The sequence below is a fragment of the Chroicocephalus ridibundus genome, chromosome 7 (genome assembly GCF_963924245.1).
Source record: "Chroicocephalus ridibundus chromosome 7, bChrRid1.1, whole genome shotgun sequence".
In the NCBI taxonomy this organism is placed as follows: Eukaryota; Metazoa; Chordata; class Aves; order Charadriiformes; family Laridae; genus Chroicocephalus; species Chroicocephalus ridibundus.
Genome location: NC_086290.1, coordinates 16,032,203 through 16,050,668, shown reverse-complemented (window position 1 = coordinate 16,050,668; position 18,466 = coordinate 16,032,203). Strand labels below are relative to the sequence as shown.

At 39.4% G+C, this 18,466-nt stretch overlaps 1 protein-coding gene across 2 annotated transcripts in view; it reads right to left on the bottom strand.

The window, feature by feature from the left end:
* Positions 1-1,358: 1,358 nt before the first annotated feature.
* GYPC (glycophorin C (Gerbich blood group)) overlaps positions 1,359-18,466 on the bottom strand; it is a 35,777-nt gene continuing 18,669 nt past the window's right edge. Inside the window, exons 1-3 of one of the 2 annotated variants that reach the window (XM_063341915.1) lie at positions 17,340-18,118; positions 9,172-9,222; positions 1,359-6,591 (exon numbers count right to left, since the gene is read on the bottom strand). In XM_063341915.1, coding sequence (XP_063197985.1) covers positions 6,395-6,591; positions 9,172-9,222; positions 17,340-17,727 — 636 coding nt within the window. In that variant the 5' untranslated portion in view covers positions 17,728-18,118 and the 3' untranslated portion in view covers positions 1,359-6,394. Of the gene's footprint in view, positions 6,592-9,171; positions 9,223-17,339; positions 18,119-18,466 lie in introns of those variants that run through there. The other variant, XM_063341916.1, reaches the window with a different exon arrangement.

Below are 18,466 nucleotides of genomic sequence, written 5' to 3'. Positions count from 1 at the left end.
AAAACTGAGATAATCTACTGTCCCCCTGGTACCCTCCAGGTTTTCACCATTTTGAGGCATCATTTTTACCCAATAACATATCACTTAAAGACCTACGGTTTTTTGGTTTGGTTTTGTTTTGTTTGGTGTTTTTTTTTCCCACTTACAGCAATGATGTTTGAAAAAGGGGTGGCAGTGGCAAGATTACAATACATATTATACCAGGCATAGCCTCTGAATATTCCTTAACTAGGAACATATTAAGATAAAAGAGAAATTGTATGCAAAGCGAGAAGAAAAAAGAAGACATTTGGTAGCAGTTGGGTGGAAGGCAGGCCATCCCTCAGTAAATACCCACTAGATGTTTATAAGCCTGCCTAGAATTTTTAAGAATAGCGTGCCTTAATAACCAGTGTACGGGTCCACACTGGCATCCACAGGGTAATGTTCCTTCAGAAAGAATTATTGTTTGATTTCTTATTTGAAGTTTGACTCCTCCTTAGATCTATCAAAAGCTTCTCTTGCTTTTTTAATGCAAACACCAGCAGTATATCTTTTAGAGTTTCATGTTCTACTAAAAAAAAATTCTAGCTTACTATTTCTTTTTGATCAACATTCTTAGGAAAACATCATAATTGGCAATTCTAAAAGTTCATGGTATTTTAAAGGAGAACAAAAATGAGATCAGTCTTTTAAATGCTGAAAATTACAACTTTAATTATAAAGTTATTTGTTTCGTCATATTTTAGTTGTTTGTTGATTTGATTCCCCGCCCCCCCCCCCCCCAGTTCAAAATATAGTAGATTTACACCAGCAGTGCATTAATAGCTTTGGTAAATACAAACATTATAGTCAGCTTTAACATACAATCGGCAGTAAGCTTTGAATGCTCTGTATTCTCTATTCTTGTCATAGCAATGCTGCAATTAAAATAGACTTCAATACAATGTATCAGATACTTTCCGTCATATATACAGTTTGAAACAACAGAAAAACGGTGTGAAGGCAAAAGGTTATGCTGAAAGATCAGCACTTACAAAGGCTTCTACTTTAATTGAGTGTGTTTCTTTCTGACATGGGTGGGAATACAATTTTTTTGCAGGAAGGATAAATATTGTCAGTGAAAGTCTTGTCCCACTGAATTCAGTGGGATTTTAACCCAACCATAAAGGCAACAGTAATGTAGAGTAAGGATTCCTTATTTCTAGTCACTGATAATATTACCATCTTGAACTAGAGAAGGACCTCTACTGCTACAAACATTTCATTTCTTTGTAATATGGTTGGAATTTTTACTCACCATGTATGTTTATCTTTTATATCGTTAGCTTCCTTTACTAACTACCTGAATTTCCAGACATCCGATGTGTGTTCACTGCTTCTTCTTTAGTTTTCTGTCTTATATGAACTGCTGCTGTGAAGCTCCTGCATTTTCTAAACACACAGAGCTTTCTTACGTGAAGAACTGAGAGATTTTAGAAAATGCAATAAACAGCCCTTAATATATTTAACGTGAGTACTCTTTTGATATGTATTTACCAGCATTTTTTGATTGGACTGGCACATGCAAGGAATTCAAACACCTCATGTCATTCAAAGAAATTTGTTGTCAGCAGTTACCTTCAGCAAATACACTTTGATTTCTTCAAACAGCAATATCTATTTTGTTTGATGAAAAACTGCTCTCCATCTCTATTGGCATCTAATTACCTTCTCCCCCTCTGTATCTTTTTACTGATTTACATTTTGACTCAGGGTTTCCTGTACGCTGTGAGGAATCCTCGCAGGCTGTACTAGTGGTGCTATCCTACTTATTCCGCAGGTGTAAACGTTTCAGCACCTTGTCTGCATTCCTTGCTGAAAGGGATTTATATTTTTTTTGTTGTCCTGGTGTTCCCCCAATGATCCCTAGATTTTGCTTAAGAGAAAAATCGATGTTCTAAGGGATCCTACGGTACTATTTTTAATAGTCCCCCAAAGTTATTTGGTCCAGTTGTTCTAAACAGAAAAAAAAGGAAAAGTAGTTATCTGGACTAGTGGCTGATTAAATACTCCTTGGGACTGCATTAATCCCATTGTACCTCAGGAAAACCTGGAATGATAGAGGCCAAGCCCCAGAAAAAAAGGTCTACCAGGTCCTGTAATAGGTAGCCAGATACGCATTTGGGACTGGCTGCTTTTGGGCAGAATTACTCTGCTGAGCTGTAATGCTGCTACAGGGGCTGACCCTGGCAAGCCGACATTTTTGTGCAGGGGATGACTATACAGGTATCCTCCAAAAATTAGAAGAAACTGCATTCCAGGTGTTAAGGCAGAATGGTAGAATATTGAATCTGCAAAGCCTGTTTTCAAAGCCTGACAAGAAGAGATGGTTTAAAGGGAGATTCGTTTCCTTTTGCAAAAATGATATTATTTTTTTCAGGGAGAGAATTTGAAAGCTCCATGGACCCACTCTTAAAGCTCATCAATGTAATCAGAAATATTATGTTTAACTCTTGTCATTTCCATATATCCTTAAAAAAACGTCTTGTGTTTCTACAAGATCATACTTATCGTCTCTCTTCCAACTCCAGAAAATATCGGTCATTTTAAGGTACAGCTTTCCTGTACATCATTGAAAGTGACTTATGCTTCTAAGCATGGGCCAGTGGCTTTCTGTGCAAAGTGGGATTCAACAAGCTTTCACAGGGCTTTAAGGTATCAAGACAAAACTGAGTTGCTTGAGGGATAGTCATTCTACTCCCTTGTTTAGTGAGCAGTAGAGATTTATAGCAATAAATTTAACTAACTAGAGAGCTTGCACTACTACTTTTAGACTTTTCTGTGAAAACGTGACATATGTGATCACTCTGTGAATCAGTCTCAGGTCAGCTTGGTCAGGTTTGATCAAATTTGACGCAGGACTGGAAGTCCAAAGCTAAAACCTTTGTGAAAATTGGTCCTTGGCTGGCAGAGAGTATCTTCGCTGATAGAAATAAATGAATAAGTGCATAAATAAATAGCCAGTCCTTTGCCATAGGGCAGTGGGGATCCAGCTGGGAGCCTGGGGGACTGCAGACGAGAATGGCAGTCACAGCTGGGGAGATGTGGCACCACAGAGCTGCAGAACAACAGGTCACAGTAGTGGAGGGACCTGGGATAAAAATATGGGGGGGGGTGTGTGTGTGGAAATAAACTGTTTCCTTAATTTTCTATTCAGGAAGCAAATTGTAAAAATAATTTCATCATTGGTGATGAAAAGCTATGGCTGTCAACCAAGACATCTCGGCATCGTGCATGTTGTTTGCTTTAGCACAGCATGTTGCTTGCAGAAGGATGTTTTGCTAATTAGGCCTAAAAGTTATAGGAAGTTTGTAATGCACTCTTTTTGCAACTAAATTGAATGACTCAAGACAGTAGAGTTATTGTGTAAGTGAAAAATAGCAGGATCAGGCCATTAGAGTCTGCCAGTCATCATATGTCATGAGCTTTCTTCACTACAAAGCAAAATTTGTCCTGAAAAAAACAAATAAACAGAAACTCTCCACAAACCATCTCTCCTCTCTGTTCAGCGTGCTTGAGTCATTTCTAAATACACAAAGCCCTGGAACCCAAAAGGACACTGTAAAAAAATAAACTAACTGAAACCATAGCTCTTGCCAGAGCCACTGCTCTGCAAATACTCAAAGTGGCTCATTACCAATAGGGAAGCTGTTGCTGTACGCTTGGACTGTTTGTCAGCCTAGATGAATAAGGAGAATGGGATAAAGAGATTTAATTAAGCTATTAAGAAGGAATATAGTCAAAGACCAGTAGTTGCATGAAGTTCAGAGTTAGGGGAAGCAATGACGCGAAGTCTGGTGTTGACTGAACTGGTAAGAATTGGCTGAGCTCCATCGAACTCATGTTGTACCACCAGAAGATCTGAATCTGGCCTCTGTAGTTCCAATGTGGACAGTTAGTCTGTCTCAGTCCACCTCATACTTAAAAGACTCACACACACCCCAAAAGAGATACTAATTCAGATTCTCTTGTGTATCAGGTATGAGACAGTTGTCTAATTGTAATCAGCAGGCTCAAGTTGCAAAAACCAGAATTTCATGACTGGGGAGGGAGGCAGGAATTTATTCCCCGTGTCCCTCACACCTTCCTCTGAAGCCAATTTTCTTTAACAGCCAAACTTGCATTACATGGTTCTGAGTATATGAAGGGGGACAAAAGGCGGGTCGTCCTCTAAAGGTCCTGCTAGCACTCGAGGAAAGGTTTTTTGTGTTCACACGCTTTGTGTGGGAGATGCAGCAGAGCTCAAGTCACCCCATTTACCCTCTCCTCAGACAAAATATTTACGTTTTTATTGAACCGGAGGGTCAGGGGTCTTCAGTTTTACAAACAGTCCTACAGCTAAGATTAGTGAATTTTTCCAATACTTGTCCTAGAAGAATAAAACCAGTTTCCTTTTTCAAAAGTAGTAAAAAGATTAAAATAGTAAGGTATCTTAGAAGGAAACAGTAAGGTGTATAGTATTAAAACACTTGAGCTCTGCTAGTGCTGGGGTTTGTGCATTTTATACTGCAATAGCAAAAGAATACAATGTTGTTGTGCAATGGTATGTTACAAAAAATATCTTAAGCATTTAGTAAATTTGGTGTGATTTTGATATTCTTTGGTTAAAATGCAAACAGGCAGGGACTGAGGATTCTAAATCAAAGCTATTGGGATTTTAAGAACAATTCAGAGTCCATCTCCTTCAGATACTGAAAGAAGACTGAGATTGTGATTGAAATGACAAAATATCCCATTTCTACACTTGGGTCCTCAGAGTCTTTTCTTTTTCAGATCTGTCTTCTCTTACTGCACTTTAGGCCAATGTTGATAATGAATACCGGAGTCCAGGAGCTTTCCAAGCTTTGGTGCCAAAAAGCAAGCACAAGTGACCAGCAGCAATGCCTTGAAAGCACAGTTGTAGATGACTTAATATGTATGTATACACATATATAGATCAAAAACACAGGAAAAACATAGGGAGTTGAGCAGAGCTCATCAGTGTCTTATTTGTTATCGTGTATTTCTCCCCCTCTATTTTCAGTAGTCCAGGGCACCATCGCAGCTGGGGATGAGCAGGTGCAGAGAACAATTATCCTATTTCCGGAGCTAATTGTGGGTTTCAATTAGGAAGCCAACTTACTGGGGTAAAGAAACTCATCACCGTCGATTCTTAGGCGAGGAATAAGATCTTTTCATGTGACCCACCATGACTAATCTATTTATTTATTTATAATGAAGCATTGATGGTTGGTGTAATTCTCTTACCTAGCACAATGCAAATGCTACACAGAGGCCATACAGAAGGTGACATCAATGAAAGCCAGTGGGATGCAGATGAGCAAGCTTCTTCGTAGCGGCAGTCTAACGGTTGCATTTGTAATATGCATTTATCAGTATCTGCACCTGAACTGATTTCCTCTCCCTGAAAAAATCCAAAATCCTGCTGGCGGGCGTTCAAGAGAATTTTCCAATGCAAAATAAATAAATAAATACTCAGGCAAAAATATCCTACTTGAAAAAAAATCTAGCTGAGCTCCATTGTTTAAAAAGGCCTGTTTAAACCAAGATGCTTTACCTTTTAATATATATCTATTTATGCATGCATGCAGGGAACCTACCAGCTAATTGGAATCATATTTGTAAGTCTACTGACTATTATATACTACACTGTAAATTCCAACAATTTGCAGTTCTCAAGCTGCCGTGCAGAGCAAGTTAGAAATAAATCCTTCGTTCCTACATCTTCCATGTTTTGCAACAGTTTTATTTCTTTGAAGTGTCTTTGACTTTTATATATATATATAAAATGCAAAAAATTAAAAAAAAATCCCAGTCTAAATCCCCAAACAAACAAAGCAAACTCCCCTGTGCCAATAAAATAGCACATTTAAGGGGAAGGGGTAGATATCTGGGCTACAAAGCCTTTTTTTGTTACAGCTACATCAGCTTTAGCTAGTTTAATGTTTTTTCTGTGACAATTTGAAATTAAATTTCAGGTAATTCTGTATCATATCAGCATAGGATGCATCATTAACTCTAAGAGGATGCTTTCCATTGGCAGCTGCTATTTTCACCAAATGTCAAGGCTTGACATTTGCTATCTTTATCTGGTTTTGGTGTGTCACTCATACTGAGATTTTGTTTCGTCTTATCTGATATTGATTTCAACTGTGACCAGCTGTGTTGCTAATAAAATCGACAGGCAAGCATCTGCCATTTAGTTCTTCACCAGTAGAGGAAAAGAAACAACCCAGTGACAGCAAAAGTAAAGAAATACTTTTCAATTAGGATGCTTGCCCGTATCCTCATATTATCCATCTCTTAGCACTTCTGTTGATGTAGCTTTTCTGACTGATTCCCTTGGGGAAGTCTCCATGGAAATCGTTGCCTCTCAGATGAAATATTCCTTTTTGCTCTCATCCACTGCTTCCTGGAGAGCAGGGTCATTTTTCAAAGCGGCGTCTGCACTTTCGGCAAACTCAGTTCCTTTTGCCTCGTTGGTGTGGTAGGTGCCCTTATGCCTGTACATGTATCGGACCATCACCACCAGCAGGCAAATGAGGACAAATACCACTGCAGCAATCACACCTAGAGGAAAGAGACCAGCCAAATGTATTGTCAGTAACAAAATGCGAGCAGCATCTCACAGCCAGACATCACAATTTGAATTACTTGATAGGAAGAAGTCCACATATCATAAGATGTTCGCATGTTGCAGTGGTCAAAATCAGAACAGAGTCTGACACTGCAAAAAAAAAAAAAAAAAAAAAAAAGATGGGGTATAGATACCGCAGGAATGCAGGTCAAAGTCTCACTAGCTTTCTTTCAAATCGATGGCTTCATTTGGTTGAACTCATTGGAGCTAAAAGTTCATTACAAAATGAGAAGAAATAAGAGAACATAAAGGAAAACCAAGAGGTTTCTTTCATCCTTCTGGTAACCCATACCCAGGGGAGTTTGGAGGCAACCCGACCCTGCCTCTGTGAGCGTACTCAGGAGTATTTCAGGAGTTCAGGGGACTGAGTATTTCTTAGGACACATTCAACAAATAGCAGGATCAATGCAACCGCAGTCCTGCTCTGTATTTGCAAGCTGCCATTTCACGCTGTGTTCTAATTAAGAAAGTCTGGTTGTAATGAATGTGGAAGTGACTCCTGGGAGGAGGAAGGGATTCTGGGCAGGTCCTTCCTGTCTCCTGGACTACGGCTAATTACTAGCATTTTGTTGACTGGACAAAAATTTCTGTAGGTAACCCAAATATGCATAGGACTAAATGGTGAATGGAAGCATTCCTAGTGAAGGAAAGTAAATCCAAGTTTCGGGGGTGGTTGTGCAGAGAACATTGTGCTTCCTGGCTTCCCAGAGCCCCTTCCTTTTTATCTTTTTCTACCTTGAAAGGTAGAATTCCATAGAAGAGGAATCCCTGAGAAGTCCATTCTTAAAAAACTACAAGCTGTATCCCCTTCCCTCCAGATGGAATTGTTCACTTAAGAATCCTGAAAAAAAATGAAATATTTTGAAGTTTATTCAACCGGTGCGATTTTTTTTTTTAAACACTTTTTGGGGATACAACTAGCATGTGCTTATAAACTCTTTAGCTGTGATTCTGTACAAGTACATGATACTGAGCTGATTCTATATTCACATGACTCCAGGAGTATACCAAACATTAAAGAAGCAACCAATAAAAAGCACCAGAACAGGACATTCCTAGGAAAATTCCATATGTGGAGTGTGAAGCTGCTGTGAGAATGCACTAAGTAGGAATTGATTTGACTCACTGTAGGCATCTATAGTTCAGGAGGCTTCACCTGTGTTACCCCCACTGGGTTTTCCCCAACATCAGACACTTCTAAGATTCAGCTGGAGAGGGTGCTGGGCCATCTTGTCTAGACTGTGCTTTTGCCAAGAAAGGTTGGGTCAGATGATCTTTGAGTCCCCTTCCAACCTGGTATTCATGATTCTATGATTCCTCTGCCGTCAGTGGACAGTGTGTGTGTGTGTGCATGCGTGTGATTCCTCTTCTAGAACTGAATTCCTACATTTGGTCAGATGAATCAGCCCCCGGATATTCTGCAGAGACAATGAGGGGTATCTCTCATATCTCTCTTCTGTCCCCTGTGTTCAAGATCTGTGGCAGGAGCGGGTATCTCCAAAGCTTTAGATTTATCAGCATCAGGAAACTGAGTGGGGATACCCTATTGGTATGAGAACAGGGGAATAGACAGAACATTAGCAGGGTAAATAAAAATGATAACTCTGTCTTAAAAAATACGCCTGCTATGTTATCTCACAGATTTTATGGTGCCTGGTTCTGGAAAGTGAAGTTATTGCTAGCAGAAACGAAATTGCTTATACAAAGAACCTTAGGTTTACAATAATATCATAGTTGCAGTGGGGGCTTCATCAATTTTTAGGACCTCACTGGTATATCCCTTGACACAAGAGGCTTTAATAGGCCTTGGATGTAGCACAATATTAATAAGCCTAAGGGACTAAGTACAAATCAATTTACCTGCTACTTGTTCATAGAAAGCTGAAATTAAAGTTACAGGAGATGGGACCTGAGGGAAATATAGCAGAACCTCACCAATTTGCACTAATGATTGGTATACCCCCTTGTGAATGACTGAAATTAGTGTGTTAGCATGGAAATGAACAAACACAATAAAAATAAGAAGGCAGGTTCTCTCCGTGAACATAGCTTTGCTCATTTATTCTGACAACTGTATTTAGTTTAAATGCATGAGGAAGCTTTAATGGAACACGAGGAAATGCACCGTGGTATATTCTGTAAAAATAAAGGGTGAGCTGGTATGAGCTAGCATGATGCTACACGAGTTTTATATTAAATGACAACCTTGGCCCAGTGAATAATGAAGAATCAGAGGTTGACTTTGCTGCTGGACTCTTAGGTATTTTGTCTAAAAATGAGGAAATGAATGGGGGGGGGGGCAGTACTGCTCACTATATGGCTTATACTCATTATCTCATCTCGTTATCTTGCCAATAGCCCCTCTGGGAGCAGGTTTCCCACTGGTGTAATTAACTCTAATTGTACCGCTCCTGTTGTCTTGTCAGCAAAGTAAGGGTTTTGCAAAATGCAAGACATCAACCAGCTCGCTATTTTAATTCTAACGGAGCTACTTAATATGGTCTTCTGCTTACCTCCAATAACAGCCACATCTGCTCCAGCTGTGGGGCTCTCAATGTCTCCATCTATAAATAGATTGGAACATACGAAAGTTAATTAAAGAAAAAGGAATTGGATCATATGTAACAGCAGTGACTGTACTGGTGGTGTGGTATTATTTTAACCTCTGAAACTCAGAACTTAAACAAGATCTCTTGTTAGCAAAAGACATTTATGAAACATCTCATTAGAATTAGCTGTACTGTAGCGGTTTTCTGTCACCATAACACTGGAAAATAAATAGCTAGCACATTATGCAAACTATCATGGCCCTCAGGGAAACACCTACTGTTTATTACGAGCACTTACCTGTGACATCCTCCAGTGAATGATTAAATTAAGAGCGTTCTGGTACTGTGATTACTCTCAGAAAGCCAGTTTTGGTGAAAAAATGTTGGTGCCTATTCATTTTCCCATTTATGGCTCTTCAGAGTATGGTCTGGATCTTGATTTGATGCAAATTAATCTGGCTCTATTGATTTCAATTAGTATTTATTTTTCTGCAATATCCTGTTTTTAATCTCAGCATTTGTTTTCTTTTAAACCTGCATTTGGAATCAAGGCAAGCTTGTTATGTGTGTGGTACAAAACACAGTTGTCACTTAGAGTAAGCCTGAATTAGGTGCTGATAAATCAAATTATGTTCTTTACTGGATTATAATTTATTAAAAAAGATAACTTTGCAATTTAAATGCAAAAGAGAAGTACCTGACCATGTCCTTTTAAGAAGAAAGAAATAGGTCTGAAAACTTGTAAGCTGCTGAAATAGCAGTTAGAATTTGAATTACATTTCGATCTTAATTATAGCACTTACTAAAAATATCTAAACCAACTAATGAATAGCCAAAGTGTTTTAAAGGGGAGAGGAAAAAAAAGTCCTGAAAACCAGTAAGGGTTTTTCTCTCCTTATCTGATATAAACCTTAAATGAAAGTAAATTCGTATAGATAAGCATTTCTTCACTAGCTTCTCTGTAGTTGATCAGGGTACAATTTTTACCTTGTTTTCTGCTCCTTATTTCATTTCATTGGTATCAGCCCACTTAGTCCTGAATTATGTGGATATCTGAGAAGGTGATGAACTCCTGAAGTTTTTCCAGGCTAGGTTTACGACGGGACACTCCTTTCTTTGTTTACTATTGTACTAATTATACAATTCTAAATGATATTGGTTTCCAAATAAGGCAAATATCTTTATGTGAGGTCTTTTTTTATTTCCCTCTGGTAAATAGAGTGGATAGAAAAGTTCTCTGGAAAAGGCAAAAATAGTAATTCCAAATCCTTCTATAAATTCAACAGTGGCAGTACGGCTGATATGTGGCTCTCCTTTTGCTAAATCTGTGATAGATGATGGAAGGATAAGACCCTGTCAGCAGCTTTCTCCTTAGTCATGTCCAGTCTCTTATATCAAATTGTAATAAACAGAGGAGAGCTGAGATTTAAAAGATCCTTCTCTTCCCAGACACGGGAGATGCTTTTTCGGGAAAGTAGGAGTCCTCTTCTCTTGCCCAGAGATCCTTCACACATTTTCTACCAGCTACACGCTGATGGAAAGATTGAGCACGCCTTGTGTAATTTAAAAAACTCTAATTATGTCTATGTCCATTCAAAACCCATGTGCCTCAGAAGAGATTAATTGCTTCAAGGTCAAACTGTTCTGTATTTCTTTATACACCAACTATATGCTGCATGCCAAAAAAGCAGGCTCCTCTACAGCAATCAAATACTTGAAGGTGTGAATTCTAAAGCGCTTCCCTAGCCACACAGCTTGCTTCCAAACATTAATTCCAGATCAAATCATTATCCCTTTAATTATAAAAAGGTATGCGAAGAAGCTCTGCTTCTTTCCTGTTGTTCCCAGGTGCCTCTCAGGTTCAGATAACAAGCAGGTGCCTTATCTCTAGCACTTGCCACCAAAGTGCTTTCTGATAATGGATTACAGTATCATCACTTTGCAGAAAAGTTTTCATTTTCATACTGTACTTTCTAAGCTTTCAGAAGAATGCTGGACTCATCTGGAGTTACCGTCTAGTTGGCATTGATCTGTGAAGCTGATGTTGCCCTGCCATTCAGCAACCTGCTAACACCGTGACGTGGCTTCACTCACCATGGTTCCCATTTTACTGCAAGCACAAGAGTCTGACTTCTCCTTTGTGTGTCGACTTTTTACTACAAAAAGTGCTTCCTGTCCTCCCATCTGGCCTTTTGCTGCACCATCTGGAGCGCCAGGACACTGCAGCTACCGCCAATGGCCAGAAGTTTCCAGGGTCTGCTCCCCAGATCATTTTTAGAGCAAGGACAATGGAGGGGGTCACTTCCAACCCCTACCATTCTCTGTGATTCTGAAAGGCTGAGGGATTTGGGCCTTTTCAGTCTGGAAAAAAAACGACTGAGGGGGAGTCTTATCAATGCTTATAAATACTTAAAGGGCGGGTGTCAGGAGGATGGGGCCAGGCTCTTTTCAGTGGACAAGAGGTAATGGACACAAATTTGAGCATAGGAAGTTCTACCTAAACATGAGGAGGAACTTCTTTACCCTGAGGGTGGCAGAGCACTGGAACAGGCTGCCCAGAGAGGTGGTGGAGTCTCCATCTCTGAAGACATTCAAAACCCTGCACCTGGACGCGTTCCTGTACAACCTGCTCTAGGTGACCCTGACCTGGCAGGGGGGTTGGACTAGATGATCTCCAGAGGTCCCTTCCAACCCCTACCATTCTGAGTGATTCTGTGTGAGGGGAGAGAGGGACCCTCAGTGCCTGTCTCAGAGCCCCTGAAATTTCATTTTGTCCAAAAATAGCTATGTGATTCATGGCGATATCAGAACATTGCTAGGCAGGGAGGACGGTATCAGTGTCATTCAAGAATCAAGCAGTATCACCCTTCACAAAATTTGACTGAGGCGAATGTGAGGCACGTGCTCATGAAATGAAGCCGTCTTCCCAGAGCAGGGGTGAGACAACAGCCACATGGGACAACATCCAGATGGGAATTCACGCTTGGGCAGGAACCTCAGCATTTTCTCTTGAACTTCATCTCAGTCTATGTGAGAAATACACTGCAGTACTGTAGGACTGAATCTTCCTTTCTGAGGTAGAAAAAATATCCGACATACTGGAGGAATTTTCAGCTGAGCAACGGCTGTAGGCTTTGGCCTTATTGTACCTTCTTTACTCCGCTCTTCTTCGCACGCAGAGCACTCAGAGGTCTGTGTTTCAGTAACTGCTGTTGCACCTGTTTTGTTTATTTTCCTTTGTTTCAAGGACATCTTTTGTGTTATCTGCTGCTAAATTGTCCTTGCAAAACTTCCTCTTACTGTTACACTGGCCCTTGTCCAGAGCTACAATCTGGTCCCGAAAGTGTTTAGACAGTGTTGTTATTTAGTGCCATTGGTTACCATGACATGCAGAAATCAAAAGATTGTGGGAAAACTTGTTTTTCATAAAATCTCTGGCCATCAGAATGAGTTGGCTAAATCACGAACAGAACATACAAATCAAATTGCCTGTTGTTGAAAAGTATCTTTCTAAAAGCCAGAATGAAGGGAAAGAAATGCCTTTGTGCCATGACCTGAAATTCGTCAAATTCCCGTTCTCCCCATAAACTTACTGATAAGAAATTTTGCAATAGAACAACAATTGCTACCTGTCTCATTCTCATCAATCAAATCATGCTGAGAGGGCAGCAGCCTCTGAAAGTCCTACGAATATTCGTGACGGAAATACTGCAAGCGCTTCAAAGGTGCACAGCCAGTACAACTAGCTTCTATGTTAATGTAGCCAGGGGTGAGATTTCCTGCTAAATTTGTTGGTAAATCTGTTAAACCATCTCACCCAGGTGTGATTTTCCAATAAAACTTGACTTTTATTAATTTTGATAGGGTTTTTTTCTAGTTTAGACTGATCCCATTCCATTTTGGCTGAGGAGCACTTGTTTGAAGGAGGCAGGTCCAGCACGAAAATGTTTGTTTGAGGTTCAGCACTCTCTTTGTTTTGCTATGCACTTCTGGCAGTTGAAATGGCTTCTTTAAATTACAAATCTGAGCCACTAAAAGCTATAACTCACTTCCTGCTCAAAAATTACAACACTGGCTTTAAAATAATTTAAAGCTTCTTTTACTTGTCCTTGCTTTCATACCTGAGCTTCACTCAAGTCTTACTTTCCAGCCCTTCTTTACAACACCAAAGACCAAATGTGCTTTGTAGATGAAAACTGAGGTTTTGGCATGATTTTGTGCCACCAGGAAACAGGTCTTTAAGGAAAACACAAAGTATTATGAGAATTCTGATAAAGATGGAAGATTTATCAATGATCTACTTTAGAAATGTAACCATCTTAAGACATCCAAACTGACAAGCTATTCAACTTACACAATAATGGGAAGGAGCATATTTGTTCCCAAAATATTTTCTCCTATCCAGCATAGAAAGCACAGATTTTAGATCCTGGTACTTGTAGAAAACAATACCTTAATGCGCTTCTGTGGCTCGTGTCAGTGACGCATGGGATAAACTTGCAGAGAGATTCAAGCTTCCTAATTTTTCAGGTATCATTTTTGCCTGCTAAAGGTGTTTCCAGAAAAAAAAAAATCCAGTACTTGCACCCTTAGTGCTTTTGCAGTCAGCACTGTAAATAGCAATATAAATACCTACATGTTCTTTTGTTATGGATTTACCTGCGGAAAAGACATGAAAGGAAAACTGTATCTGCAAAGGGATCCCCATTTGGCACATTGAAATGAATGCATGGGAATCATCCTACAGGATAGATCTAATCTACTGCTGCCACCTACCAAATCTCTGCTGTGTAACCCACAAGGGCAGTTTGATGGGATAACGTAGACCTTACGCCAGACTCCTCAGTGTCTCTCTCATTTCCTAAGATAAAGCTCCAGGCTAAAGCTGGACAAGTGCTTACTGCTAAGTAGTGCTGAATATAGAAAGAAAGCCCTGAGATTACGGCTCATGTTTTCACGATTTCCTTGCAGCTGTGGGTGATACTGCTGTTTTGGAGTGAGTGAGTCAAGTTGAGTGACTATACAGATATCTGTGTGTGATAAGCAGCTTTTACAACACAGTTTTCAAACCCACTCAACACCAGTCAGGCAGCACTGCTCCTGCTCCTGCCTTTCCGGATTTTCCTACCCACAAGCTTGTGTTTTCAATTCTTAGCAACCTAAGCCACCCCTTATCATGATGCTCCAATGCTGCCTGCTTGTGGTTACAATCTCAGACGAAGCCTTGGCTGCTAAATTACACTCAAGTAGGTCTCTAAGTGCTTTCTTGGGCATGTCTCTTGATGTGCCTGTTCGTTGCATAAGAAGTACTTGAAATTCATTCAATCCCTGTGAATGATGAGCTGAGCTCCTTAGGGCAGTCAGTTCCTTCTTAGGGTTTCCTAGGTGTGCAGACTAGGAAACGCATTGTAAGATTTCACCTTTAATCAGCTCACCTAACCACCTTGTCAAAAACACCGCTCTAGCGGGGCTTTTCCAGGTGAGGAAATGGAGGTATAACCATGGACGTCCTTTGAAGGACCACCCCAAATATTGATCATGCTGTTGCAGTCTGTAGGCTGAATTAGAATTCAACTATTAAACGTTTAATGGTTTTGTCTTAAATAGTAGTACTATCTATCTGTGCACTTCCAGTAAACACGGGAGATGTTCAAACTGAGTAACATCCAGCTCATGATTCACGACAGATATAAATGTAATGCAGAGAAGGATTTTGCTTCTGTATTTACTGTTCTTTCATACATTCATATATTTGAAAAAGACCTTTAAGTATAACGGGAGACTAACAAAACACAATGTACTCCGTAATACTGTCTATTGTAATATTGTCTGTTTTTTCGTTTTATCAATTGACCTAAGACAAAATACCATACTGATTTTGCCTTATTTAAAAAAAAAAAAAGTTGTAATTTTAAGGGAAGATTGCCTTTTTATCTAATGAATTTAAGTGGGGTTTCAAAAACAGTCATCACTGACCTAACTGCTTCCACTGAAGACAACAGTAAGGTATTTGATTTGGTTCGGTAAAACATTATAAACTTCTGAAAGTATTGAGAAATCTACAAAGTACACCAGGAAGCTTTTGCAATTGTTAAAGTCCTTTGCTATAATTTTTGCAGTTTTAAATTTTTTTAGTATTATATATATAAAATTTATTTATTGTAACTATTCCTTTTCCAGGAGCTTTTTTTGTTCTTTGCATGCTCTTCTGCAGTCATCACTCCTCTTGGCTGTAAAAGCAGGTCTTAACGTGCCCCTGTTGTCATCACCGATGCAAGACTTTTCTTACCATACATTTAGTATGGAAGAACTAATGAAGTCTTAACATCTCCATTGTTTATGCAACTGTGGTATGTCCTCCTTGCCCTTTGGTTTATGTTTGTGCCTTGCCAACACATTGCATTCATGAGAAAATCACTAATCTATTAACCTTAGCATACCGATTTAATTTACAAGCTATAGTTAGAACTGGTTCACTGCAGCTGCGTGTGTAAAAATGAGTTGAACCGACTTCCGAAAACTTCATGTTAAAAATATGTTAATTGCTCAAGCTGCTCTCTGGCCTGTGTTACGGTATCAGATGCATCGCACTGAGGCCTTTCTGGATAAAAAAAAAAAATCATCACCTATTTTAATATTTGCCAGTAAGTGTGTAGTGCCCTGCCAGAGCTGGCATCTCTTATCCCAAAGGGTCATCAGTGTGAACCCATCATTTTGACACATCCTGCTGAAAAAGCCATCACCATCTCCCATTAGATAATGAAACACATCAAGGCTGTTCTTTCAAAATTAAGGAACAGTTTCTCATCTGTCAGTCTGGACAAGAGACAGAATAATTTGGCTTCCATTTATATACTAAATTATTATAAGGACAATAATGGTGTCGTACAACAACCACATGATCTTTTGGGTAAGTGAACGGACTGTGCTCCAAATGTAAGGTAAATCATGCAGATTAAAAATATCTACAAAATTAAAATGCACCGGGCCCAATTCTCTTGCTACCCTCGCTAGCAAGTACTTTGTCATTAATTCTGAGAAGACAAAATCCAGTCTTATTCAGTTAAAATAAAGGTCTGTTCAAGACTTTTCACACTTTGTAATACAGTGAGGATAAAAGGGCATTATCAAATTAGTTTAATTAGATTAGGATTGCTGCATAATTTTAGCAGGTCACATTTTATTCTGCTATACAGTGTCAGCAAAATATTTTTGTACCATTATAGAATGTTATAAAGTAAATAAAAGAAAATATGTTTTCCAATGTTTGAGGGCCTAGCAGTTTCACTCACACAGTTTCTCCTTCTTTTGGGAAGCTGAATTGCACTTGGGTCCTCGGGAAGATCAGAGATAGACAGGCACACTAAAAGTCAGCTTGTCAAAAAATAATCATATGATACCCCTTAATGATAAGAGGGAGAAGGAGAAAATGTTTATGAAATTTGGGAAGCTATTTTAGGTGAAAAATAATAACCATCTTTTAAAATTGAACATATTCTGTGTTTTGAAATAAAAAATTTACCTAACAAATTTAAAAAAAAAGAGAAGAAAACTGTGTTTTAAAGGAATACATATTCTAAACAAAAGACAGATTTTTTAGTTAAATAAAACTTTTCTGTTAATCCCCAAAAAGAATTGGAAAAAAACCAAACTCCCCGTTCAGTTCAAATCACATACTCTTTTTTTTTAATTTTATTTGCACTTACTAGGCATACATTAAAGTACTTTAGCTCTTTAGCTAAGGTTGCCTTGATACCAGCCACCGATTCTAATGGCAATTAAGCAAAGTGCATGCTGTAAGAGCATTAAAATGGCAATCCCCCCTCAGAAGTACTATAAAAGTCGCAAACTTAAAGCTCCCATGCAGCACAGCACTTCAGAGAGAGCTTATGGTAGGCCCATGTGCCCTCTGGTAACAGATATTTAATGTGTCCCGTGTACTCACACTGATGTATACATACAGTAAAAAACCGACAGAGAAATTCAGATGGATCTGCCTACTCCTTATAGCATCATGAAGGACAAGAAGGTTTCAGGGTTGGTAGAAGAAGCCCAGAGCAGAGTAGAAGTTAGAGAAAAGAGCTGTCTCCACTAGCACTGGAGCTCCGTAGCAAGTGGGCAATGAAGCTTACGAGAGGGTGCTGTAGAAATCTTGTCTTGAGAGATGGGATGTGAGAAGCCGCCAAGGTCCGCCCGGTGGTGGTCTTGCTGCTCATTTACAGTGGCCGGGTTTTGCTGTGCTCCTATGGAGCTGCCTGATGTCTGAAGAGGAAACGCTGCCTTCTTATCGTAGAAAGGGTGTGTGAAGTGTGTGGACCTGGAAGAAGGTCTAACCTTTTTCAAAACGTGCTGCATGTGGCAATTTGCAAGTTGTGCCTTGTTTATAGTCATATGACTGCAAAATTTCCTCACTTTTCCATGGAGATATGTTAATGTGACCAGGCCATCATTTACATTTTTCCTCCACAACCACCACAGTCGGCTCATGCTCCAAATGTACAACATCTTGCCGGGGAACATAAATTGACCTGCTATTGCTTCATTAAAGAAGGGGTGACAAATGGGTTATGAATCAATCCGTAAGTCCATGACCAGGAAGTTTTCCTGCATGTGTCCCTCCTCCTCCTCCCTCTTCATCAGAATAGTGCACTCTTTTGGAGGACTTTTTAATTGGGAAGGTTTTGAAAGAAATACTAAATATCCACTGAATCTGTCAAATAATTCCTGCCTGTCCTCCAAAGTCAACAATTTCAAGCTCTAGCCATTTTTGCTGAATCAAAATGGGAACAAACCAGCCATTTGCTCATTCACTGATATCAAAGCTGAATGGAAAGGAGTCGCTGGCTTAATTGATTAACCATTGCAAATGCTGTAAATGATCATAGGTAATCAAAGGAGCTGACTATGGATACAGCAAAAGCCCATCCGACAACCTGCAAAAGATACTTAATTCTTGAGAAACAGTGCATGAAAGAAGCACACCTCGCTGACCTAAACACTGCATGTTAGAGAGATAAGTATAAAGATTTGAGCCAGAATGTTTCAGTGGAAAGTCAGAGGCCAAGAGGTCTTGGAGGACATGAGAATTCCTTCGCAATCCCTTGCGTAAGTGGTTATATGATGTAGTAAGACAATTTAACTGCAAATCTGCTTGTAATAATTTACCAAGACACGCTTTTAATTTGTACCTAACAGATCTACCAGCCTCAGTCCTGACTCTCAGGCATTTTGACCATGTCATCAGAGGATAAGGTGATCT